The sequence below is a fragment of the Schistocerca gregaria genome, chromosome 6 (assembly GCF_023897955.1).
Source record: "Schistocerca gregaria isolate iqSchGreg1 chromosome 6, iqSchGreg1.2, whole genome shotgun sequence".
Lineage (NCBI taxonomy): Eukaryota > Metazoa > Arthropoda > Insecta > Orthoptera > Acrididae > Schistocerca > Schistocerca gregaria.
Genome location: NC_064925.1, coordinates 462484869 through 462512345, shown reverse-complemented (window position 1 = coordinate 462512345; position 27477 = coordinate 462484869). Strand labels below are relative to the sequence as shown.

The 27477-nt window shown below is 44.3% G+C and overlaps 1 protein-coding gene across 7 annotated transcripts in view; it reads left to right on the top strand.

The window, feature by feature from the left end:
* LOC126277991 (A disintegrin and metalloproteinase with thrombospondin motifs 1) overlaps positions 1 to 27477 on the top strand; it is a 452319-nt gene that overhangs the window by 305203 nt on the left and 119639 nt on the right. For all 7 annotated transcript variants that reach the window (XM_049977663.1, XM_049977660.1, XM_049977657.1 and 4 more), the window contains exon 5: positions 19267 to 19365. In XM_049977663.1, the coding sequence (XP_049833620.1) occupies positions 19267 to 19365 (99 nt within the window). The remainder of the gene's footprint in view (positions 1 to 19266; positions 19366 to 27477) is intronic.

Sequence of the window (27477 nt, the reverse complement as noted above, 5' to 3'; positions counted from 1 at the left end):
TCGATGAGCAGGGAGTGAAGCGTAGTTCTAGTTCCACCTTAAAATCTGTTTCTTGCAGTTTCCATACCTAGCGTTCGTGAGATATTCAGTTTCGCTCTTCTAGTGCTGAAAAGCTGAGATTTTTCGCCATCGCTGTGCTCGTCCACCAGTCAAACAAACCTGGCGCCATTCGCAGCGTCCTTCTTTGTGTACTTTCGATATCCTACCCTACGGGAATCACAGTATTCACGAATGGTGAGAGGAAGAGGGTCTGGCAATAAAATAAACACTAAATAAATTTTCCATATGATGAAAACAGTAGATCCTGCTCGACAGGATAAACGCTAAGCATCAACACGTGTAAATCAAAATTAAGGGAGAGAGAGAGAGAGAGAGAGAGAGAGAGAGAGAGAGAGAGAGAGAGAAAGAAAGAGAGAGCTTGCCATACTAGGTTTAAACTCTGTTTGTAAGTGACCTCTTCCGAAGAGAAACTGTAATATTCCAGTGACCCAACAGTACCAAGCTTATGTCAACGTTGCATTTCATCTATCATAAAATGGTTTCGGCCAGGTATTTATATGACATGACTGACACTCTTTGTGCCTCATAATCCTGTAAGCAATGAATATTGCACTTTCACGTCTCGTAAAGAGCACAACACTTATTTGTTTACATTAAGAGATAGCTACCACTATATGTACCAAGGTGTTTACTTGGAGAATATCAAAATTTTTACTGGATAAAACTTTCTCATATATAATTTAACTATAAACAATAAGTTTTATACTGTCATAAATAACCCACCTCCCGTTAACCTAGTCTACCAACAAGAAATACTAAATAGAATAGAAAACTGTCAGTTCCTAGGTGTCCTTATTGACGGAAACTGGAAATATCATATAGTGGACCTGCTACAATGTGTAGGTCTGGCTGCTTTTACCGTCAGAATAATTGCCAACTTTGGGGATATGGCAGTCAGTAAGTTAACATATTTAGCGTAATTTAATTCATTGTTATCTTACTAGATAATATTCAAGGTAACTACTTGTGTAATCAAAAAGTATTCATTGCACGAAAGAGATAAATTATAATTATGTGTGGACGTCAAGGACATGCATTTTGGAGGTATCTCTTTAAGCAGCTTGGAATATTAACCACAATCTCACACTGCATTTATTCACCTACGAAATTTGTTATCACCAGCCCACCTAAGTTTGAGAAGAGCAAAGATATTCACAAGTACAGCAGAAAAAGAAAAAATGCTCTAAGTCCCTTTTAATGAATCTAGCACTGATACAGAATAGAGCGAATTATACAGCTATACAACTCGTTGATACTCTATCCATAGAAATAAAATATCTGATTGATGGCAGAATTGTTTTCAAATATAGATTACAGACGTTTCTCCTTAATAACTTCCCCTATAACTTGGAGCAATTCTTGTGTAGAGACAGTCAGTCCTTTTAAAGGAAAAACTGTAGATGTACCAACATAAATATTATTATTTACTTATTTTTTAGCTATATACACTTAAGAGCGAAAGGAACTGGCACAATTGCCTAATATTGTGTAGGGCTCACGCAGAAGTGCCGGAACACCACGTGACATGAACTCGACTAATGTCTGAAGTAGTGCAGGAGGGAACTGGCACCATGAATCCTGCAGGACAGTCCATAAATCCGTGAGAGTACGAAGGGGTGAAGATCTCTTCTGAACAGCACGTTGCAAGGCAGCCCAGATATTCTCAGTAATGTTCATGTCTGGAGAGTTTGTGGCCAGCGGAAGTGTTTAAGCTCAGAAGAGTGTTCCTGGAGCCACTCTGTGGCAATTCTGGACGTGGTGGGTGTCGCGTTGTCCTGCTGGAATTGCCAAGTCCGTCAGAATGCACAATGTACATTAATGGATGCAGGTGATCAGACAGGACGCAAGAAGTTTCACCTGTCAAAGTCGTATCTAGACGTATTAGGCGTCCCATATACTCCAGCTGAACACGCTGCACACCATTACAGAGCCTCCACCAGCTTGAACAGTCTCCTGCTGACTTGCAGGGTCCATGGGTTCATGAGACTGTCTCCACACCCGTACACGTCCATGCGGCCGATACAATGTGAAACGAGACTCTACCGACCAGGCAACATGTTTTCAGTCATCAACAGTCCAATGTCGGTGTTTACAGGCCCAGGCGAGGCGTAAAGCTTTGTGTCGTGTAGTCATTAAGGGTACACGAATAGGCCTTCGGCTCCGAAAGCCCATGTCGATGATGTTTCGTTGAATGGTTCGTACGCGACACTTGTTCATGGCCCAGCATTGAAATCTGCAACAATCTGAGGGAGGTTTCCACTTCTGGCACGTTGAGCTATTTTATTCGGTCGTCGCTGGTCCCGTTCTTGTCCGGCCGCAGTGATGTCGGGGATTTGATGTTTTACCGGATTTCTGATATTGACGGTACACTCGTGAAATGGTCGTACGGGAAAATCTCCACTTCATCGCTACCTCTGAGATGCTGCGTCCCATCGCTCGTGCACCGACTATAACACCACGTTCAGACTCACTTAAATCTTGATAACTTGCCATTTTAGCAGCAGTAACCGATCTAACAACTGCACCAGATACCTGCTGTCTTATTTAGGCGTTGCTGACCGCAGCGCCGTGTTCTGCCTGTTTACATATCTCTGTATTTGAATACGCATGCCTATACCAGTTTCTCTAGCGCTTCAATGTATAACTGTTCTACGTTTGTTCTGTTGGCACGTCCCACGTCCTTACATTTATTGCGAATTTGATCTGTGTCACACGTAACTAACTATTAACTAACCTCTGAGATTGCAGTTAATAATATTTATCAAGCTCACTCATAGTAGTGCCTCGTTGCTAATGAGATCGTCGATCCTCACTGTTTTCCTCGTGCTGATTTCTTATGTGAGATTACTTGCTCGTCACCTTAATGCTCCTACCTCTGATACGGAAGACAGGGATATTAAAAAGGCAGGAACTGGATTTGCGGCACAGGAATAAAAGGCACCGGTTCCTCATAGTGTATATTTACATACAGGCGGAGAGTTGGAACGGGTCGAATATTCCCCAAGATATAAAAGAATTCCTACGAAGTCAGTTGCTCAGTAGCCCACCCTAGCAGCGGGCAGCTGGAGTCAGTCCACACCGCGCGCAGATCGGCGACTTCTTGTAACTGCGCTACACATATCTCTGCGTCCCTGCGGGCTGTTCCGCTCCTTACATTCAGCGAGCGATAGATGCTATCTCGTCAACCTAAATGCGGTGGAACCGCTGGCCGGCGTATTTAAATTTTATGAGCACCAAATACGGAAATCCCCAGCGTTACTGCATACTGCCTATCAGCAGAACTCGACAACTGGTACCGGGCAACGTACTTCTCTAAAACAGTCGGACAGTTCTATTACTACCAAGCCTCTGAAAGAGAAATACAGAAACGTGGCCGCAAAATGTTGACGTTGATGGCCTATCTCTGGAACTGTTCATTGTTTAATGCGATGGACAAGCCATTCCGCAGATAATATTAATCTCGGTTCTTCTCTTTCCTGGCCTTTATCCCCTAGCTTCACGAGGTCGGTATGTTAACTTTCGGATTTGCAATGATAGTGCTACAGGGTGGCTGAATTCCCTTCCTATCGCCAACCCTTTTTCCACCTGGGTCGGAATTCCTGTGCCTCGTCTGTCTGCGTCCAGTGTAATCCATGTTAGACGTGCGAACGTCATCTGAATGTTTCCAAATCGTGCATCTGGGGCGAGACCTGGGTACCAGCCCGGTATTCACTAAGTCTGATGTGCGAAATCGCCTAAAAACCACATCCAGGCTGACCGGCACACAGTCTTTCGTAGTTAATCATTCGAGCGAATTCGATCCGGGCCCGGCGCACTTCCGAACATCCCAGAAGCGGTGTGCTAACGCGAGCGACTATCGGGCCAGGCCGTAGATAATAATAATAATAACAGTTCTCAAATGAAATTACTGGAAAAACTGACTGTGATAAAGTAGCTAAAAAAATCTGTACACAAATACTGCATTAAGTCTACATAATCTCCCAGAACAGTTACAACCGGAAATTCGTGTCCACCAAAGACAAATTTTGCCGTTATCGGACATGTAGTTTTCCCAGAAGCACTCTGCCCTACTGCGAGGTTATCAGAAATCGTGGAAGTCAACGTCACTGACAAAATAGAACGACAGATATTGAAAAACTATTTGCACTCAATGGTTTAAAGCGATACATAGATTAAATAAAGGGCAGAAAAGTGTATTATCTGACCATAGTATTTGGTTACGGACGGAAGTCTGAAAGCACGAATGGAGAATCTATAATATGCCACACGACAAATTGGATTCGACAAACCAATTATAGCTAGCCGACACTAAAAGCCTCTCACAGAAGTCGCTGATGACCTACAGGAAACTACTCGGACTAACTATAGACATGAGACCAATTCTCATATGCTCTCGCTCAAAGAACGGACCGAAAGGAGGATGAAGAAATTTTGGGAAGATGAAAAGAATAAGAAGGCTGCAGCTAACAAATGGCTCAACGTGCTCTTTAAACGACCAACCATTAAATATTAATAACAATAATTAACAAAACTTCAAAAGTCTTTTCCTTGAGCTACAACTATAACCGAAAATAATTTGCGACGACGTATTTCGCCAACATACTACCAACTTCAGGTGTCCATAATTTTATCGATAAGCAGAAAGTGTATCGCTTAGTTGAAGTGAAATACTGACGCCTGCGCTTCAAAGAAGTACGCATTACACATGATGACAATTATCATATGAGCGTCAGAAAATGGCAGCGCGTTGTCAGATGCACGGTGAAAAATTATTTTTGGTAGTAGAAGTGACATAAACAGAAAACCTGAGAAGTTTAGTAAACTTTGAAACGCTGTTGGGTTGTAAAGACGCACACCAGCTGTAGCTGGTGGTGGCAACCGCCCTGCGTTTTAGATCTGAAGATCACATAACTAGCCGAAACCGATAATTACAGTTAATTTTTTTAAAAGTGATGTAAAGGGCGTGCTGAAAAGTAATGGCTCCGAATTTTTTGCGTGAAAACCCTTAAGGCTCGTTAAACAAAACGAACGGGATTGATATTCTACATCTATATTCCTGATGTCTACACATTTGCAGCCATCTGTCGGTAGGAGGTTCCGAGTTGTAGCGTGTAAGATGGCATGTCACATGAAACTATGTCGATGCATGGGTAACTGAGTACGGGTTTCGAATTCGAGGATTTCGTCCACACATGAAGCACCCTCTCGTTCAGACCACATAAGAGTGCTGCGACGTCTGCAACAATCCGACACCTTAGATTCACTGTCATCGATCATCCTCCATACAGTGCCGACTTGCCCACTCCGATTTTCATTTGCTTCTTAAATTTAAAGAACACCTTCGAGGACTTCACTTTCATAGCGCTGAAGCGATGAAGGCAGAGGTGAGGTAGTAACTCCGTCAACAAAGTCAAACATTCTACAGTAACGGTATCAACAAACTGTTCTCTCGCTGAGAGGAATGTATTCGTCGCCGGGTTGACTATCTTGAGGATTAATATGTAGACATAAGGAATGAAGCTGTAGAATATTAATAATGGTTTCGTTATTTAAAATGCTTTAAGAGTTTTCACATTAAAAATGCGGAAGCATTACTTTTCATCACGCCCTCGTTCACTGTCTTGTTCATAAAATTCAACGAGTTCCGTTTTAATGTCGCTAAATTTAAATAATAATAGCAGCGTCTTTGGAACCTTCAATTCGGCCGGTTTTGCGTCATTATTAAGAGAGCTAAAGCCTTACCTATTCAGGAAACATTTGGCAGTAACGTAGTGTAAACAATATCTTGATTCGCTACTCCTAGATTTCCAGAAGGCTTTTTACACCTTACCTCACAAGGGGTTTGTAATCAGATTGCGTGCTTGTGGAATATCGTCTCAGTTATTCGATTTTCTGTCACAGACGCCACAGTTCGTAGCAACTGGCGAAAAGTCATCGAATAAAACGGAAGTGTTTCTGACGTTCCCGCGAGGTAGTGTCAAAGGCCCTCTACTGTTCATTATCTATATAAACGATTTAAGAAGACAATACGAGCGGCCGTCTTATTTTTTTATGATGATTTTGTCTTTTATCGTCTAGTAAAGTCATCAGAAGACCAAAACCAAATGCAAAACGATTTAGATATGATACCTGTAAGGTGCGAAAATTGGCAATTGATTCTAAATAAGGAAACTGTGACGTCATCCATATGAGTGCTAACAGGAATGCGTTAAACGTCGGTTACAAGACAAAGCTATCAAATCTAAAGGCCGCAAATTAACTAAATACCTAAGTATTACAATTACGAACAACTTAAATTGGAAATAACACAGAGAAAATGTCGTGGGGGAGGAGAACGAAAGACTGCGCTCTGCTGGCAGAAAACTCTGAAGATGCAAAAGAGCTGCTAAAGAGACTACCTGCACTACGCTTGTCCGTCCTCTTATGGAGTACTGCTGCGTGGTCTGGGATCCTTATCAGATATGATTAACGGAGTAGATCGAGAAAGTTCAAAGAAGGGCAAAACGTTTTATATTACTGAGAAATAGGGGAGAGACTGTTACGGACATGACACAAGATTTGGGGTGGAATTCACTAAAATAAAAGCGTTTCTCGTTGCAGCACGATCTTCTCACGAAATTTCAATCACCAACTTTCTCCGCCAACTTTGATGACGCCGACCTACATAAGGAGAAACGAACATAATAATAAACAAGGGAAATCAGAGCTCGACATATAGAGATATTGGTATCTGTTTCTTCCGCGCGCTGTTGGGGAGTGGAATAATAGAGAATTATTGTGAAGGTGGTTCGATGAACCGCCTACCAGGCACTTATGTGTGATTCGCAGAGTAGAAAAGTAGATGTAGAGCTTAAGGTAAGGCAGGAAGGAAGGCATATTTCGGTTTAACTTCCTATCGAAGACGAGGCCATTAGAGAAGGCGCGCAAGCTTGCGTTGGGGAAGGAATTCTAGAGTGATATTTTCAAAAGAAATAAACCTCCATTTGTCTTGACTTACTTAGGGAACCCACGGCAAGCTTAGATCTGGATGGCAGGATGGTAATTTGAATCGTCGAATGGAAGTTGAGTGTCTTAACCACGGTGTCACACGGCTCGATGATGAAGATTAATTAAAGCTGCAGAGTACGTTATGCAATACTGTCTGCTTCAGATTTTCTACACTGTAGCGGTTTTTTAATAGTTTCCACAGCAAGACTCGTTAAAGTAAATAGACTCACCCTTGCCCCTACGGAGAGGTAATTACTTATTGGAGAAACTTGGGCTTAAACGGTATGCTATAATTAATGATAAATAACTTTGAGTTCTTAATTAAAGGATTCCATAACTGTTGTGTAATCTGGAGATTCGTTATAAGCAGACATATTAGAACATTTACCACTAATCTTTCGATAAGTTATTCATAAATTATATTTGAAAGAAACTCTTTCAAATGTCAGCCACAGTTTGTCCTTGAGCAAAACTAGGTTGACGCTGTTTGTCTATGCTTTCGTCCGATAACTTCCACTCGTACGCCGCGTCGAGAGCGACAACATTCGCTGCGGCAGGCCGAGTGAAAGGGGTTCGTATCTGACATAAAAACCGAAAGAAATCGCGTTAACGAATCGGAGCGGTCAGAAAAACGGCGGCTGCTTGTGTAACGCCGAGTCGCCGTGTCCACACAAACACTCCACCCTTTCCCCTCAACATGAACCTGTTTAACACGCAATAAATTGAAATAGAGTCAACCGAATCAAATCTAGTCATACTTTCTGCTTAAATCAACCTGGTATATGTGGTAGCATGTTAATTTTTTCGTGAATTTTATGTAGCATAGACCGGTACGCGTTAGAAAAAGATATAAGAACAAGGGTACGAATCGATCATGGCGAGGTTAATAGAGTGATTATGGCATGATCCTGAAGTGAACTGGAACGGCAATAGAAACAAAATGAAGATACCTTACCGTACTGTTATTGCCCGACATGAAAAATAACATACCCTCATCCTATTTTCAGAAATACAACAATCAGCCACTGTTATCTTCGTCTTATAGTTAATTCCCCGTTTAGCAATAATATTTTTCTTTGCATTGCTTAACCATGGCTAAGCTTACTTCTGATTAATGAACCCTTGTCTGTATAGACATGCAGTTGACGATTTCGTCATTTATTTGACAGACATACACTTTGTGACCAAATGGTTCGGACATTGATTGGTGGCAAAGATGTCGCCTACGTAACTAAAACAACATGTAGCATCCTTCTGCTGCTATTGCACCGTTTCATCTTCGAGTAAGGATTTCCCTGAATTCTCACACGCCGCAGGCGATATTTACTTCCATTCTTCTCCCACAAGTATTTCTAGTCGGTATTTTGGATCAGGTGATTTTCTACTCGAGCGATATTCTGTTTCCTCGCAAAGATACACTACGCGGTTCAGGTCGCTAATTTGAGGAGGGCAAGCATTTTTTTCTGTTCGTGTCACGACGTAGTTTCTTTGTTTCGCTGTCAGGAGCAACACTTCATGTTGGAATACAAACAGTTGTCTCAATACCTGAACCGTGCTACTGTCTAGGATGTTTCAGAAACACCAGTGTAAATTTTGAAATCGACTTAAACTGATTGTCTGCGTCCGCTGAAATTTACCGTCGACATATCACGATCTGGGAAACAGACTACCGATCGCAAGGAATCTGTCCACTGACAGCCACGCCCTGTGCTGTGAATCACCGCTTCCTCCGCTGTTCCACAGAGCACTGACTGGGTTCTTGATGCCACGCTACGTGATCAGTGCCTTCTGGGCAGAATACGGTTACCAAAATAATATGCCATCGGTTGTACCACAGTATTCTTTACAGCTGAATGTTACCCATCGGTTAATTTCATCAGCAGCCGAATAGTGCAGTTACTGGTATTAGTGCTAATGCCTCGAAAGTAGCATCGCTAACACGGGACCTGGGTACTTGAAACTCGACCTATTTGAAGATAACCAAACTTTCGCCCCATTTCATTAGTTGGCTCCATTTACAGTATCGCGAGGGTTCGTTTGAAAAGGACAAGGCCGTCATCCTTCCCCATACAAGTCTGGGTCCTTCGCTAATGACCACGTCGTCGACGGGGCGTTAAACTACGGTCATCCTTCTTTCTAACGCGTCTTAGATTTTAATGTAGTGTTACTCGGATTGGTAACTTGATATCACAGCATATTCTTTATGTGTGGTTGGGAATATGGAGGGGGCTAACTGACAATTATTCATTAATGTTACCTCTAAGAGTCCATTATAATTTTGCAAGATTTTGCCTTTTATGTTTCGTTGATAGCCTTAATATTAGAGGGAAACTGATGTTTCAAAATGCTTACTCTTACACAAAGTGACTGCTGTTCGCCATACAACTCTCTCGAAAAGAATATATTAGTTAAATCAACGTATCATGTTGAATATCACGACCAGGTTAGTGTGTCTCTTAATGTTTTCCCTGTGAAGGTGACAGGGGATGTTTCCGCGATGAAAACTCTTCACCGCTGACGTTATACATCATCTGTTGCATGTCTAACCTGAAACAACGATCTTGTTGGAGGAACAGTTTGCACGTTATAGTACCAGAGGCTTGCCATCGTGTTACATTCCACTTGTTTATTACTGCATTACATACTGTGCTAAGAAGCTCCTGCAGCTCAGTTTCCGAACTATGGGGGACTCCTGAGTTTGGATCTCTGTAAAATTATGGTTCGTCTTATCTTCTAATGTCTCTACAGAACTGTCACTTTGGGACCTGTACGCTCTCTTCTTATTCTCTTTTCATGTTATGTGCAAGTTAAGAGTTCCCTGGATGCATACTATAGTTAGACGACGAATATTCACAGATCCACAACCATACTGTAAAATCGAGTAACTTAATTTATCATTACTTGAACGAAAAGAACTACTATTACTCATCACATCCATGATGTCGAGTAGATTTCCGTTGTGTTTCGCTTACCACATCGAGGTATTCTATCACGTACAGCTGCCATTCAGTTTCTTCTCTGCATAAAAAAAACACAGCATCAGTATAAGAGGAGACGGTGAGAAATTTGCAGTACATGCTACAAAAAACAAAACTATATTGTAAGGCTCATGATCATATGGCGCAGCACTTCCTTCGTCAAGGACTTACAGTAACTGTTTAACACCCTGAAGTTACTACAAGCAGATCGAAAGAAAGACAAGGACCATTTATTTTTTGTTTTTTGAAACTCTTTGTGAAAAAATAGACCACGAAAAGCAACTGTCAACGCCGTATGCGTTGCCTGGTTCACGTTTCGAGATTGGAACCACAGTTGAAAAGATTACATCTAAACAGCTTGCACAGGGAATGGCCAGTCGTTTTCTTCGTCCTGCGCGGATCTGCACCTTTGATCGAGGCGTAACTGGTTTCTCTGTAGCAGGTATCTGCAAGAAGTCGCTCTGGCAGATCAGCGCTGTATAACACACGCTGTTGAAGTTCTTCTAACTCTCGTTCACAGCAGGAAGAAGTGAAACAAATGAGACTGTTGACTCTAAAGAACTGAAAGTCCACAATCATTTATTCGAATTCGTACCTGTTCCACGAGTAGGAAATGTGTAAATCAACAAGGCATGTTCTGTGCATGAGGTCCCTTTCTCTAACGTACCATAGGTATACTTGAGGCTGTAATCCACTGTCAATGAGTAAATTAGCTTCTCTCCCATGCGGAACCATATTGATAAACAGTCGTCAGTTTTACGAAGTAGCACTGTTGTTGGTACTATGCTTGCCTGTGCAAAAATGACAGCCCAAACCGTAAAAAAAAACACTTGTCATACCTTAAGAAACTGTAAGACATTCTCTCTACTAGGCTACGCAATGGAAAAAAAGTAGAGCTATGTGAGGTCCTGCCCACTCATCTCTTATAGGGTGCCTAATGGATGCTGCTTTCTCGGATACTGTGGCGTGTGTATTGTAAGACCTTCGGTACACACACTATCAGATTATTTGACCTGTCGCTCTAACGAAGTAGGCGAGTGTCAGCAATATGTCTCGTGGTCTTATCGTGGCGCGTTTACCTTCTGCCGTTTGGTCAGACAATAGAGTAGTAGATTGACGGAGACCAACTTTAAACAGAACTTGATTAATTTTCACACACATTTACTAAAATAATAACAAGCATAAAAATTACTTAACTTGGTTCTGGATGCTATTTACAATTGGCAATCTGATGTTCGTTTGGTACTGGTACGTTAATCTTATTCTCACATATATCTCTGATACTTGACAAAAGTGTCTATACATTTATCTTCATGGCTATGTACAGGAATATGGTAATCTTATTAGGCGTAGACTGAAACTTGACTATAGACTGGTACAGACAAATGTAGAACTCATACAGACTGGTACACACTAATGCAGACTGGTGCAGACAAATGCAGACTGACTAATCGGAGGTCTGTACACTCATTATAATACCTTGAGTGTTCATGTATCACTGCGCGAGTGTGATCTGCGAGGAGGAAAGGTTCTACGTTAGCAGCAATTCTCATTGGCTGAGTTACATATAATACACGCGGATCAGCGGAAGTAGAATTTGGTCCGTCTCTATGGCAGCGCCATCTCGTAGTGCGGAGATGGACGAGCGCAGCGCCTACGCTGTTGTGCTTAGTGGGGCGCGCTCTAGCGGGAAAGTTGTGTCGCGCTGACTACGTGGAACTATGTACACAATAGATAGCTATACAACAATTCAAGCAAATCACATTAATGGTTTTAATTACAATAAAGTAGACTGACAATACCTAACTTTGATTTACAATGTCGTGTCGCAAACTATTGGTGACATGCAAATAATGTCTTTCGCTATATAGAATATCCATGCAATTAATGGATACGGATCAGAAGTAAGAGTTCTTCTGGTGCACTCTTTTAGTCCGGATCTACTAGTGCCCGTCTTCTACAGTCCGGCCAAGGCTGGCAGGAGCAGCGCTTGTATTCTTTTCGGATAGAGGCCGCTCCTAATGTGGTGCGGTCCTAGTGAGCGAACTATTGGCTGACGTCATGTCACAGCCTTCTCTGCTCTTGCGTTCTTCATCTTCGTGCCGGCGCTTGTGGTTAAGCCAGAACAAGCTACATGTAGTAAACTGCAATTGGAGGTTATTAGGCCACTTGACACTAAAATGTGCCTTTTCAACCGTACGTGGTCGATGTTAATTGCATTCTACTTGAGTTTTTCATTGCCGATCTTCGCCTTGTGCAGTTGTTAATTGTGTTCTACAATAGTTTTTCTTCAGTGTTCAGTGCCTATTGAAATACGATTCAATCGTATTAAATCGAAATTCTTTATTCGTGAACGCCTTGAAAGTTTCTGTTTTGCAGCATTTAACGGTTGTACCACATAATCTCGATAATATTGAGATATTACTAAAAAACATTCTGACGGTGGCACGGGTAAAATACAGGGACCGAAGGCTAATTACAATTTGTACAGAAACCAGATGGCAGTTATAAGAGTCGAGGGGCATGAAAGGGAAGCAGCGGTTGGGAAGGAAGTGAGAAAGGATTGTAGCCTCTCCCCGAAGTTATTCAATCAGTATATTGAGCAAGCAGTAAAGGAAACAAAAGAAAAGCTCGGAGTAGGTATTATAATCCATGGAGAAGAAATAAAAACTTCGAGGTTCGCCAATGACATTGTAATTATGTCAGAGACTTAGAAGAGCAGTTTAATGGAATGGACAGTGTCTTGAAAGGAGGATATAAGATGAACATCAACAAAAGCAAAACGAGGATAATGGAATGTAGTCGAATTAAGTAGGGTGATGCTGAGGGAATTAGATTAGGAAACAAGACACTTAAAGTAGTAAAGGAGTTTTGCTATTTGGGGAGCAAAATAACTGATGATGCTCGAAATAGAGAGGACATAAAATGTAGACTGGCAATGGCAAGGAAAGCGTTTCTGAACAAGAGAAATTTATTAACATCGAGTATAGATTTAAGTATCAGGAAGTCGTTTCTGAAAGTATTTGTATGGACTGTAGCCATGTATGGAAGTGAAACATGGACGATAAATAGTTTGGACAAGAAGAGAATAGACGCTTTCGAAATGTGGTGCTACAGAAGAATGCTGAAGATTAGATGGGTAGATAGCATAACTAATGAGGAGGTATTGAATAGAATTGGGGAGAAGAGGAGTTTGTGGCAGAGCTTGACAAAAAGGAGGGACCGGTTGGTAGGACATGTTCTGAGGCATCAAGGGATCACAAATTTAGCATTGGAGGGCAGCGTGGAGGGTAAAAGTCGTAGAGGAAGACCAAGAGATGAATACACTAAGCAGATTCAGAAGGATGTATGTTGCAGAAAGTACTGGGAGATGAAGAAGCTTGTACAGGATAAAGTGGCATGGAGAGCTGCATCAAACCAGTCTCAAGACTGAAGACCACAACAACAACAACTAAAAAACATATTTCTTTGCAATTTCACACTGTCACGATTTACTGAGCTATTCCGAACATGTTATAAAACTGTTAGTTCCACAATAAGGTGTACGCCATAATTTCGAATGTAACGTTCGCAGCGACATCTCTGGTAGTGGTCTCTAATCTGTAATCAATACGCTTTTGCACGGCGTAGAGATAAATAGTGTGACAGTTGAATGTTTTGTTTTATAGGTTGCAGTTTAAAGTGAGTGGAAAGTACCTGAAACGTCACGAGACAGTGTTCCTTGTAAATCATCAAAAGGCACCAAAGCTCTCATATGGAGTTGCTGCTAACATTCTTAGAAAGTCAAAGGCATTCGTTGCGAAGTGGGTCAAACGATATTTAGAGGATGGAAACGTGGATAATTTACCTGAGAGAGGGCTAAGCTGCTATAATGGATAATGGCGGCAATTGCATTAATTATTAGGTAATTATCCAATTAGTTATAATATGTATTTTCATGTAAACATATATTTATAATATTGTCTTTTATTTCATGTAGGTAACGGCGTACACTTTCTTGTGGAACTGACTGTATATAACATATGTAGTGCTAAAAACGACTAACAAAGGGAAGGTAACGAAAAGTTGACTACTTCAGATACGCCACAACTAAACGTGAACATGCAGACGCTAAGATGAGTTAGTTTTCTCAACAATCATCATAGATTTTTTTGCCTATGTTATCCCGTGTTAATCCTGAAATCGTTGAGATAAGGTATTATAAAATGTAAGTTTCACCCTTCGGAAATGAGACGCACTTCTTCAGATCCTTGACTGAACGAAGAATAGAAATCAAATTATATGTTCAGATTTTAGAGCGAACGAGCTCATTTAGGACTGTACAAGCTTCTGATCTCCTTCGGTTTTTTTTGTCCCTGTCAATTTACTGTTATTATTACTACACTGAAGAGCCAAAGAAATTGCTACACCTGCTCATATCGTGTAGGGACCCACGAGCACGCAAAGTGTCGCAACACGATATGGAGTGGACTCGACTGCTGTCTGAAGTAGTGCTGGAGGGAACTCACACCATATCGATGATGTTTCGTTGAACGGTTCGCACGCTGACACTTGTTCATGGCCCAGCATTTAAATCCGCAGCAATTCGCGGAAGGGTCACACCTCTGTCAGGTTTAACGATTCTCTTGAATCGTCGTTGGTCCCGTTCTTGCAGGATCTTTTTCCGGCCGCAGCGACGTCGGAGATTTGATGTTTCACTGGATTTCTGCTATTCAGGGTACACTCGTGAAATTGTCGTACGGGAAAATCTCCACTTCATCGGTGCCTCCGAGATGGTGTGTACCATCACTCGTCCGCCGACTATAATACCACGTTCAAACTGACTTAAATCTTGATGAGCTGCCATTCTAGCAGTAGTAATCGATCTAACAACTGCGCATGGCACCTGTTGTCTTAAATAGGCGTTGCCGACCGCAGCGCCGTATTCTGCCTGTTCTCACAACTCTGTATTTTAATACCAGTTTCTTTGGCGCTTCAATGTAACTACGCTTTACAATCATTACTCTTATTTGATGAAGCTGTAACGCAAAATGTTTCGTACGAATAAAACTAGTCCGATGTAAAAGACGGCGGGAAGAGCCGCGTTTTGTCAGATACTGAATACTATTGTTTCATTATTAATTGTTTTTACGCTTTAGGTAGTTGTGCCCATGATGAAGGCTTCTGACTTCTCTTGTCTTCCACTAATCAGCTCGTATAATGTTTCTCATTAATCGATGAAAATTTATTTTATTATCTAACTTAAGTAAGTTTCCGGGGCTAGTCATTAAACAATCGTAGTCTCTACTGGCATCTCGAAAAAAATAAGAGCTTTTTGGGATCGAACGATTTCCTTGTCTGTAGTGTAGCATTACTTGTTCTCCACTGTGTTTGAAGAGGAAACAAAAATTACTTCGCCGCAAGGGCGAAAACCGTATTTGCAGATCGTAGCGGATAGCGATAACTGCTAATAGGACCGGTCGCGGCGCTGTAGAGCAGACACGTGACGGCCGGCGCAGCCTTCAAAAGGAACCGTTAAAACAAAAAAGTTATGTCTGCGGCACGGCACGGCAGTCCGGGTAGCGGCGTGGTATCGCGATGACGGCGGCACCCGCCCAGTTGGCCGTCGCCTGTCAGGCTTCGGGCGAAACAAACGCAGGGGAGGTTGCGCGCAGGCGCTGGTGCGGACAGGGGGACGAGGCGAGGAGGCGGCGAAAAGGCAGCCGACGGCTGCGCGAGCGCGGCGCTGTCGGGTTGTCGTCGCTCCGCCCGCTCACGTGAGACTCTTCACTTCCGTAATGAAGTAACGAAGCAAACGTCGGAATCCGCAAAACCACGCGCGAGAGAACCTCTCTAGTTGTCACCTTGTACTTACAAGGGAACCTCCCCATCGCACCCCCCTCAGATTTAGTTATAAGTTGGCACAGTGGATAGGCCTTGAAAAACTGAACACAGATCAATCGAGAAAGAAGGGAGAAGTTGTGTGGAACTATGAATAAAATATGCAAAATATACACTCCTGGAAATTGAAATAAGAACACCGTGAATTCATTGTCCCAGGAAGGGGAAACTTTATTGACACATTCCTGGGGTCAGATACATCACATGATCACACTGACAGAACCACAGGCACATAGACACAGGCAACAGAGCATGCACAATGTCGGCACTAGTACAGTGTATATCCACCTTTCGCAGCAATGCAGGCTGCTATTCTCCCATGGAGACGATCGTAGAGATGCTGGATGTAGTCCTGTGGAACGGCTTGCCATGCCATTTCCACCTGGCGCCTCAGTTGGACCAGCGTTCGTGCTGGACGTGCAGACCGCGTGAGATGACGCTTCATCCAGTCCCAAGCATGCTCAATGGGGGACAGATCCGAAGATCTTGCTGGCCAGGGTAGTTGACTTACACCTTCTAGAGCAGGTTGGGTGGCACGGGATACATGCGGACGTGCATTGTCCTGTCGGAACAGCAAGTTCCCTTGCCGGTCTAGGAATGGTAGAGCGATGGGTTCGATGACGGTTTAGATGTACCGTGCACTATTCAGTGTCCCCTCGATGATCACCAGAGGTGTACGGCCAGTGTAGGAGATCGCTCCCCACGCCATGATGCCGGGTGTTGGCCTTTGTGCCTCGGTCGTATGCAGTCCTGATTGTGGCGCTCACCTGCACGGCGCCAAACACGCATACGACCATCATTGGCACTAAGGCAGAAGCGACTCTCATCGCTGAAGACGACACGTCTCCATTCGTCCCTCCATTCACGCCTGTCGCGACACCACTGGAGGCGGGCTGCACGATGTTGGGGCGTGAGCGGAAGACGGCCTAACGGTGTGCGGGACCGTAGCCCAGCTTCATGAAGACGGTTGCGAATGGTCCTCGCCGATACCCCAGGAGCAACAGTGTCCCTAATTTGCTGGGAAGAGGCGGTGCGGTCCCCTACGGCACTGCATAGGATCCTACGGTCTTGGCGTGCATCCGTGCGTCGCTGCGGTCCGGTCCCAGGTCGACGGGCACGTGCACCTTCCGCCGACCACTGGCGACAACATCGATGTACTGTGGAGACCTCACGCCCCACGTGTTGAGCAATTCGGCGGTACGTCCACCAGGCCTCCCGCATGCCCACTATACGCCCTCGCTCAAAGTCCGTCAACTGCTCATACGGTTCACACCCACGCTGTCGCGGCATGCTACCAGTGTTAAAGACTGCGATGGAGCTCCGTATGCCACGGCAAACTGGCTGACACTGACGGCGGCGGTGCACAAATGCTGCGAAGCTAGCGCCATTCGACGGCCAACACCGCGTTTCCTGGTGTGTCCGCTGTGCTGTGCGTGTGATCATTGCTTGTACAGCCCTCTCGCAGTGTCCGGAGCAAGTATGGTGGGTCTGACACACCGGTGTCAATGTGTTCTTTTTTCCTTTTCCAGGAGTGTACAAACTGAGTAGTCCATGGGCAAGATAGACAACATCAAGGAGAGTATGAGCTCAGGAGCGGCGTGGTCCCGTGGTAAGCGAGAGCAGATGCAGACCGAGAGGTCCTTGGTTCAAGTCTTCCCTCGAGTGAAAAATTTAGCTTCTTTATTTTCGCGAAGTTATGATTTGTCCGTTTGTTCATTGACGTCTCTGTTCACTACAGTAAGTTTAGTGTCTCTTTTGCGACCGCACCGTAAAACCGTGCGATTAGTAGACGAAAGGACGTGCCTCACCAATGGGAACCGAAAACATTTGATCGGAAGGTCATAGGTCAAACGATTCCTCCGCAGGAAAACACGTCTGATATATTCTGTACGACACTGGTGACGGCATGTGCGTCACATGACAGGAATATGTTGTCGACCCACCTAACTTGTACACTTGGCGAATGGGTAAAAAGATTCTTCTACCTTGCCCGATTTAGGTTTTCTTGTGGATGTGATAATCACTTCCAAAAAAGTGATGAAAACATAACAGTTTGTCACATAAACTGCAACAAATGAATGCAACAGTTTCACAGTTAAACAGTTTTCCCTGTGCTCCGTCAAAACATGTTCTGTTTCGATATTTGTTTAGGTGTAGCGTCCCCATAATACGGCGCAGTTACCTCGCATCAGACGGACGGACGGACAGATAATAGTTGTCTGAAAATAAAAAATTAAACTTTTCACTCTTTTTTATAATCATTTTTTTCGTTATTGTTCGTTTCAATTTCGTGGCGGACGTCACCTGACGCCCGTTGAAGTTCGTTATTGATCCATTCACTCATGGTTTTTTTATTACAGAGGGTAGCTAAGCCATCTGACCGAACACGCTGAGGTACCGTGCCGGCGTTCACTCGAGGGAAGATTTGAACCACGGACCTCTCGTTCCGCAGTTGCTCACGCTAACCATGGGACCACGGCGCTCTTGCGTTCACTCTGTCCCTGATGTTTCCTATCTTGTGCATAAACTACACAGTTTGTATATTTTGCTTATGTTTTTCATAGTTCCACACAACTTCTTCCTGTTTACTCGATTTATCTGTGTTCAGTTTTTCAAGGCCTATGCACTGTGCCAACTTATAACTAAATCTGACGGGGGTGCGATGGGGAAGTTCCCTTGTCAGTAAAGTCATGAAGTTTTACACCGAAGTGCCAAAGAAACTGGTATAGGCATTCGTATTCAAATCTAGAGATATGTAAATAGGCAGAATACGGCGCTGCGGTCGGCAATGCCTACATAAAACAACCAGTCTCCGGCGCAGTTCTTAGATCAGTTACTGCTGCTACAGTGGCAGCTTATCAAGATTTAAGTGAGTTTGAACTTGGTGCTACAGTCGGCGCACGAGTGATGGAACACAGCATCTCCGAGGTAGCGATAAAGTGAGGATTTTCCCGTACGACCACTTCGAGAGTGTACCATGAACATCAGAAATCCGGTAAAACATCAAATCTCCTATGTCGCTACGGCCGGAAAAAGATCCTGCAATAATGGGGTCAACGACGACTGAAGAGAATCGTTCAACGTGACGGAAATGCAACCCTTCCTCAAATTGCTGCAGATGTCACTGCTGCCGGCCGGTGTGGCCGAGCGGTTCTAGGCGCTTCAGTCTGGAACCGCGCGACCGCTACGGTCGCAGGTTCGAATCCTACCTCGGACATAGATGTGTGTGTTGTCCTTAGGTTAGTTAGGTTTAAGTAGTTCTAAGTTCTAGGGGACATTTAGGCTGAAGTTCCCTGAACGCTACTGTCTAGTTTTATTCTCCAGCTATTCTTGTAGTAACGGTGTGCCGTTCACGTTTCAGGACGCGGATGAGGAGCCGCTGGGAGACGTGTTCCAAGATGAGGACAACCAGGCGGCGCTTCTGCTGCGACGGGACGCCGCCGACGGCAAACTCCTGCTGGTGAGTACAGCCCGCTATTGGCCGGCGAGCTTCACATCGTGCTTCCAAGGGGAACAGCACTGTAATGGCAACACGCGGGCGTAGTTTTAATATCCGCACCGAGCCCTAATAATGAGCTGCTGCGAGCAAACGAAATCATTAATGACTTAATTCCAAACTTCCAACGGTACCAGAACTGCGCCGTCGTCTTTGTGATGTCTACCACGGGACGACGACACATGTGCACGTTATAACTGAAATGAAAGGAACAGGTAGCCCGGCCGGATGGAAGCTAACATCAGTTACGTTATGTGAGATTTTTTATCTTCATTCTTGGTCCTCGGACATCACCCATTCACCATGCCATTAATAGATCAAGATCGAACATAATGTATTACACAAATTACATTCCAGAGATAAGCATAACACCTGCTCACAAACGCATACACGTACACACACACACACACACACACACACACACACACACACACACACACACACACACATAATGTCCGTAACAAAGAGAATGAACAAGAATACTAGTGGAAAAAATTCAGCACAACACATCGTGTAAGTATTTAGAGGTAAAAGCGAAGGGAAGACTTAGTTTTGTTGTAATGATTCTGAAATTGAGAAATGTTTCTGTAAAGGAAATCAGTAAAATAAGCTAGAGCGTCCAATTCTAAGAGTATTGTTCCAGCGATATCAGGACTCATGACAACAAACATCGAACGAACTAAGAGAATCGCTGCTAGGATCGTAACAGGTAGGTATAACCCGTATTAAAGTCTGACAGGGATGGCCCGGAACTTAAATAGGAGTCCTTACAAGAAAGACGGTGCAATTATCGCGAAATCCTGTCGCATCAGTGTAAAGAAAATGAATCTAAAAGAACATGCGATCATTAAGCCGTCAGCACCGAATATCTCGTGTAGGCATCACGAATAAGATGAAAGAGATTAGGTGACCACAGAGATATATAGACAGTCTTTTTTTCCTTCCTCAATACACAAATGGAATGAACAGAAAATCCATAATATTGTAACGAAGTACCCTCGGTCATGCACTGAAAAGTATAGTGCGGAGTACATACGCTACATACGCTACCTATTGGATGGCCACCCATCCAAGAGGTAGCCCAGCGAGAAAGCGCTTAACATCGGTGATTTGACGGCAACCGCCCTTACCACTGCGACACGGCCGTTGGCCATGTGAAACGCCCTGGCAGATGAAAACTTAAGGTAGTCTTTTATATATATATATATATATAGCGACTGACGCACGAGCCCCGTCATTCATGGCTTACATTCTGTCAGTGCACCATAACACACTTTGCGACAGGGTGAAAGTTTCATTCTGCAGTAAAAGACAAAAAAAACAATAGGCTGTGCCTAAACCATTTCTCCGCCATGTAGTCTTCCTTCCAACAGCATTATTACAGTGCAGAACGCAAGACAATTTGTATGTAATTTGGTTCAAATGGTTCAAATGGCTCTGAGCCCTATGGGACTTAACATCTGTGGTCATCAGTCCCCTAGAACATAGAACTACTTAAACCTAACTAACCTAAGAACATCACACACATCCATGCCCGAGGCAGGATTCGAACCTGCGACCGTAGCAGTCGCGCGGTTCCGGACTGAGCGCCTAGAACCGCTAGACCACCACGGCCGGCATGTAATTTGGAAAGTAGGAGAAATGTACAAGTGGAATTGAAGCTCTGTGGACGGGTCGTTCAGAGCCTGGATTGCTCATTAAGTAACATCACTCTCCAAGAAATACGCGATCCCTGTTCGGCATACAGTGTTAATCTGGCGGGAAGTTTCAAAACAGGACACACTCCGCTGCAGAGTGGAAGACTCATTCCGGAAGTAGGAATCCATTGCTTAACACCATAACATTTGTTGCTGATGAAGTCTTCATACTACTGGGCTTCTGTTGTCCACACTTCACTACACGCTGTGGGTGTACCAATTGTTTCTTGTGACTGCCGAGGACACGCGATGCTGATATGCTTTGGTGCCCGCACTCGCACAGGAGTGGTTCAGTCCTCTACAGTAGATGAAGGTGCTGCCTAGATCTGACTTGCTTTAAGCGAAAACGAAACATAGTACCGTGAAAGCTACTGCGATACACGCCACAGCCATTTCATGGCCGTGGTGGAATGTTCGTGATAATTTCCGCATAGCGACGCCCCATGTACTGGTATGAAACACGCAGTTTACTGTTGCAACTGGTTCTAATTTGTAGCCGCCCATGTGGAGTAGGTCTACGTGCAGAACCTGGTCGTAATTACTTTCTCGCACTGCGCACTGCCATCTTTACCGCTGTGCCGACAACTTCCTTTCGTCTTATGTGGCAATGCTCTTTCACATCATAATTTTACCACCTGTTCTAGTTTTTGGAATATGAGGTAACTCCAGGTATTGCTGATTGCAAGGTCGTTTAAAATAATCAAGTCTTCACTCGAGTTGAAAGGATTGTGATTGTGTCGTCATGTATGTCCCAATATTGAACCTCGTGGAGCACGATGCACGCTCTCCCTCCATTTTTCACGTAATACCGCAGGACATTTAATGTGAAGGCACTTGGATCGTTCCCAGGGAGACAACATACAAAGAGATCACGTCCGGAAAAATGATGAAATTGTGTGCCTACTGAGCGTTATGTGCCTATAATTAAATGGCACAAAAAATTAATAATCAGCGATGACAAGGATGCTCTACGACAAAAGACGATGTCCACTGACATAGTTTATTCATCTTGAAACGATAGAACACGTTTAACTACAACATTCTCATTCACATTGATACTATTCACAAATCAAAGTGCATTTAATCCAGAAAAGACACAGTTCGTTCATGATGGTTCAGTACGCATATGATTATAAGTATCGTAAGTTTGGCTGTAAGTCATTCCTCGAGCCGGCATCCGCACTAACAACTGCTGTTCACACGATTTGCTTAACCTGTTATCTGCCCCATAAATTTGCTTCTGCTCAATGTGAAGCTTTATCCGGTTCTTGATTTTCTAATCAGCCTTTTTATATCAAATAATAAACAGCTCGATATAACTACTTAAACACTTCCGGCTTTAATTTTCACGCGTTCATTCCCCGCGACGCTATGATCAGATGTTCACGCGGCCTATCTCAATTTCTGCCTCTGCACCACTGCTGGCTCCGTGTTTTGGCTGCTGTCAGTATTGTCGGCCCGACTCGGACAGTGCCCCAGAAAAAAAATGGTTCAAATGGCTCTCACCACTATGGGACTTAACTTCTCAGTTCATCAGTCCCCTAGAGCTTAGAACTACTTAAACCTAACTAACCTAAGGACATCACACACATCCATGCCTGAAGCAGGATTCGAACCTGCGACCGTAGCGGTAGCGCGGTTCCAAACTGTAGCGCCTAGAACCGCTCGGCCACTCCGGCCGGCCCGCCAGAAAAGAAGTGTCGTAATATCGAAAACTTGAAAGTAAGACTCGCCGGCCACTGCATGCTTCATCAAAGAGTGCAACTGATAAAGACGCTGTACTCTTATAACAAGCGGTAACATGGCCCCCGCCCACATGTAGATTCGTTATGAGCACTGCGTGAGCTATCTAACATGACACTTCTTCTTCCTATTATTAAAACACAAAATGTTCTGCGTACTCATTATACCTTAAAAACGGACAATGACTTAGACGCATACAAAATCGTAGTTTGTCAAATGTTTTCATTCTGTTGCTTTAATTCTCTGTCCGTGAAATGTTCAGTGGAATGTTCAATGGAGAAGTCCTTCTAGAATTAATCATAGAATGAAGACTTTTACGGCAGGTGTCGTCATCACTTAACACTTCCGGGCTGAGATGCCGTGGTCCATACGTAAGACTCTCCCCTGATGTTTCGCCTTTGACGACGGAAGGCATCCTCCGAGGACAATCGGCGAACTGCAACGAGAGCGCGAGTGAGCGCCATATATATAAGCCATCCAGAGGGCGCCGCCGTCAATCGCTTGACGTCGGCTGTGTTATGATCTCTGATATTGCCAACTTTCTCAACTGAAATTAATCGATAGTCACGCTGTTGCTGCAATGTTGACATCCATATCTTATCCAGCTTAATGCCTTCATCTTTTCTGTTAAAATTATTGCAATGTTTGGCAATCTTAATGGCCTCTCAGTACAATTGCGTAAATATAATGCGACGTCTTTGCTATGACGGTCGTCTCACTAAACTTTATTTCATGATCACCTTCCTGAAACACAGCCAATTTATCAATATGTCCGAGGCGGCAGTTCCTTTTATGTTCACACAGGCGGGTGTTCACGCTTCTGTTTGTTGTGCCTATATAGACCTTTCCACAAATGAGACCATTAAGATTGCCAAACACTGCAATAATTTTAATAGAAAAGATGAAGGCATTAAGCTCGATAATATATGGATGTCAACATTGCAGCAACAGCGTGACTATCGATTAATTTCAATTGAGAAAGTTGGCAGTACCAGAGATCATAGCACAGCCGACGTCACGTGATTGACAGCGGCGCACTCTGGATGGTTTATATACAGGGAGTTACAAAAAGGTACGGCCAAACTTTCAGGAAACATTCCTCACACACAAATAAAGAAAAGATATTATGTGGACATGTGTTCGGAAACGCTTAATTTCCATGTTAGAGCTCATTTTAGTTTCGTCAGTATGTACTGTACTTCCTCGATTCACCGCCAGTTGGCCCAATTGAAGGAAGGTAATGTTGACTTCTGTGCTCACGTCATCAACACAGATTTTCTGTGAACGTTTGGGCAGACATTGTTGGTGATGTCTTGATTGGGCCCCATGTTCTTCCGCCTACGCTCAATGGAGCACGCTATCATGATTTCATGCGCGATACTCTACCTGTGCTGCTAGAACATGTGCCTTTACAAGTACGACACAACATGTGGTTCATGCACGATGGAGCTCGTGCACATTTCAGTCGAAGTGTTCGTACGCTTCTCAACAACAGATTCGGTGAGCGATGGATTGGTAGAGGCGGACCATTCCACTGCCTCCACGCTCTCCTGACCTCAACCCTCTTGACTTTCATTTACGGGGGCATTTGAAAGCTCTTGTCTACGCAACACCGGTACCAAATGTAGAGACTCTTCGTGCTCGTATTGTGGACGGCTGTGATACAATACGCCATTCTCCAGGGCTGCATCACCGCATCAGGGGTTCCATGCGACGGAGGGTGGATGCATGTGTCCTCGCTAACGGAGGACATTTCTAACATTTCCTATAACAAAGTGTTAGAAGTCACGTTGGTATGTTCTGTTGCTGTGTGTTCCATGATTAATGTGATTTGAAGAGAAATAATAAAATGAGCTCTAACATGGAAAGTAAGCGCTTCCGGACACTTGTCCACATAACATATTTTCTTTCTTTGTGTGTGCGGAATGTTTCCTGAAAGTTAGGCCGTACCTTTTTGTAACGCCCTGTATACGGCGCTCACTCGTGCTCTCGTTGCAGTTCGCCGATTGTCCTCGGAGGATGCCTTCCGCAGTCGAAGGCGAAACGTCAAGTGAGAGTCTTATGTTCGGACTACGCCATCTCAGCCCTGAAGTATTAAGTGATGCCTTCTAGAAATGAAATGCAAACTTGCATTTGCAGATGTGTTGTACGTCAGGTAACAGAACAGTGTGCAATTCAGTATTAGGACATCGTAGGAAATGTGTTCATAGGCACAGTTTGTCTTCTTGGCACCGTTGCAGTCGAACCCCGAGGTTGGCTAGTTTAGAAAAGCACCGTAGCTGCAGATGTTAGGTGACACAGTCGTTCCGGCGGACGGGGCTCCTGTGTTACCGCCCAACACCTGCGCGTCGAACTACCCCCATCGGGCGCCCGTGACATACGAAGGAGAGCAGGCGGCCAGTCTGCTGGATCATCTTGCCCCAGTGCCTGGCGTATTTTCGGGTCAAGGCGGCTGTGGCCGGCGCTGCGGTCGCAGGAAGCGGCGACACTTTACACCTGCAGCCGCGACGAGGCCGCGGCGCTGGAGAAAGCATACCGCGGCGGCCCAGCGCGCTTAAACTGTCACCGGAGCCCGGCTTCTTTACGTTCCATCAAATCGATTCCCCAACAAGCAGGCGAAAGGTGGGCTCTTCAGTCAAGGCTTCTACATATTTAAAAAACCCTTCCATTATACAGGCTGAAAAGTATTTAAACCGACAAACTCTAGGAGGTTGTAGGGGATATCAAAACAAATATTTTTCCTAATATCATTTTTTCCTATGAGGGTTATTTAAACCGGCGGAGGCCGTATTACGCTCTTCATTTGTTAGAGGCCGTATTACGATCTTCAGTTGTTAGAGGGAGTATTACGCTCTTCAGTTGTAGGCAACTGCTGTCCACCAGTGTAGTAGTGCATTTTCTCTGTTTACTAATGGAGCGATACACCTGCAGTGAGTACACTGACGTGCTTCGTGCGTACCACGTACCGCACCACAACGGACGAGCCGCACAGCTGGTTTATCAACAACAATATCCTAATCGTCGTATCCCGCATCATGCGACCTTTGCTGCTGTGTACCAACGTCTGCGTGAGATCGGGTCATTTAGCAGATTACCTGGACAGGGACGCCGTCGCACGGTAAGAACGCTGCAATTTGAGGAAGCTGTCTTGCAGCACGTGGAGCGGGATCCTTCAATCAGCACTCGTGCAATTGTACGTAACATGGGGACGAATCAGACTAATGTAAGAACAGTCCTTCGAGAGCAATTGTTACGTCCATTTCACTTACAGCGTGTCCACCACCTGGAACCAGTTGATTATCCACCCAGAGCACAGTTTTCGCAGTGGTACCTGGGACACTGTGAAATGCATCCTACGTTTCCATCCTCTGTGTTGTTTACCGATGGAGCAACGTTCGGGCGTGAAGTCTTCAACATGCACAATTCGCATGTTTGGAGTGAGGATAACCCACATGCCTCAGTTACTAGCGCTCATCAAGTGCGGTTCTTCGTTAATGTGTGGGTCGGTGTTGTTGGGGACTGTTTAACTGGGCCGTATCTGTTAAATTGGCTCTGAGCACTATGGGACTCAAATGCTGAGGTCATAAGTCCCCTAGAACTTAGAACTACTTAAACCTAACTAACCTAAGGACATCACAAACGTCCATGCCCGAGGCAGGATTCGAACCTGCGACCGTAGCGGTCGCGCGGTTCCATACTGTAGCGCCTAGAACCGCTCGGCCATCTCTGCCGGCTCGAACACAGGCTGTGGTCACATTAATGTGAATTGACCATGTATTAGTGTAGTGCCACGATTCGCAAATTGACATAAGCGCGACGGACAAAAAATCAGTCGCTCCCAGGTTTCGTGTACCAAAGACTACAGACTCGATAATGCCATCAGATCGGCGAGAAAGAGAGTCAAACATTTCTTCTAGCGTGTCATTTCCAGTTCTTCTAATTGCGGCGATTTTGACTGCTATGTTTCAAGCACCGTTCTAAATAGTCCTACGCACTTTCTATGGGAAATATTTTGTGTACGCAGTATTGGACAGTTTTAGTATAGGCTAGGAACTGTAAGATGGAACACACAGCTACACTTATTTTTAATTTGAAAAACAGTTTCCGTCATAATCTGAGCATCCTCTGGCCATTAAAGACATATTTAACAATTTTCTGTGGGAATAAGGTAGAATGATTTGCCTTGCCAGTCAAGGTATGATTGGGCGTCTGAATGTTCCTCGAGCCAGCAAACCTGTGAACTCGACTGTCGTCATTTTGGAAGTCGGGAGTGACCACAACAAACTCATATTTAAGCTGCAGAAGCAATAGCAACACTTCGTCACCGAGAATACTGAAATGAACATCTTGGATCATAGTCACGGGCCGGCCGGTGTGGCCGAGCTGTTCTAGGCGTTTCAGTCTGGAAGCGCGCGACCACTACGGTAGCAGTTTTGAATCCTGCCTCGGGCATGGATATGTGTGATGTCCTTAGGTTAGTTACGTTTAAGTAGTTGTAAGTTCTAGGGGACCGATGACCTCAGATGTTAAGTCCCGACTCTAAATGCCCATGCCATGCAATTCCCTCTGAAAAGTCCTCTTTAAAACTAATTGAGATGGACCTGCAGCCAACGACGGCAGCAGTTACTGTCGGGTT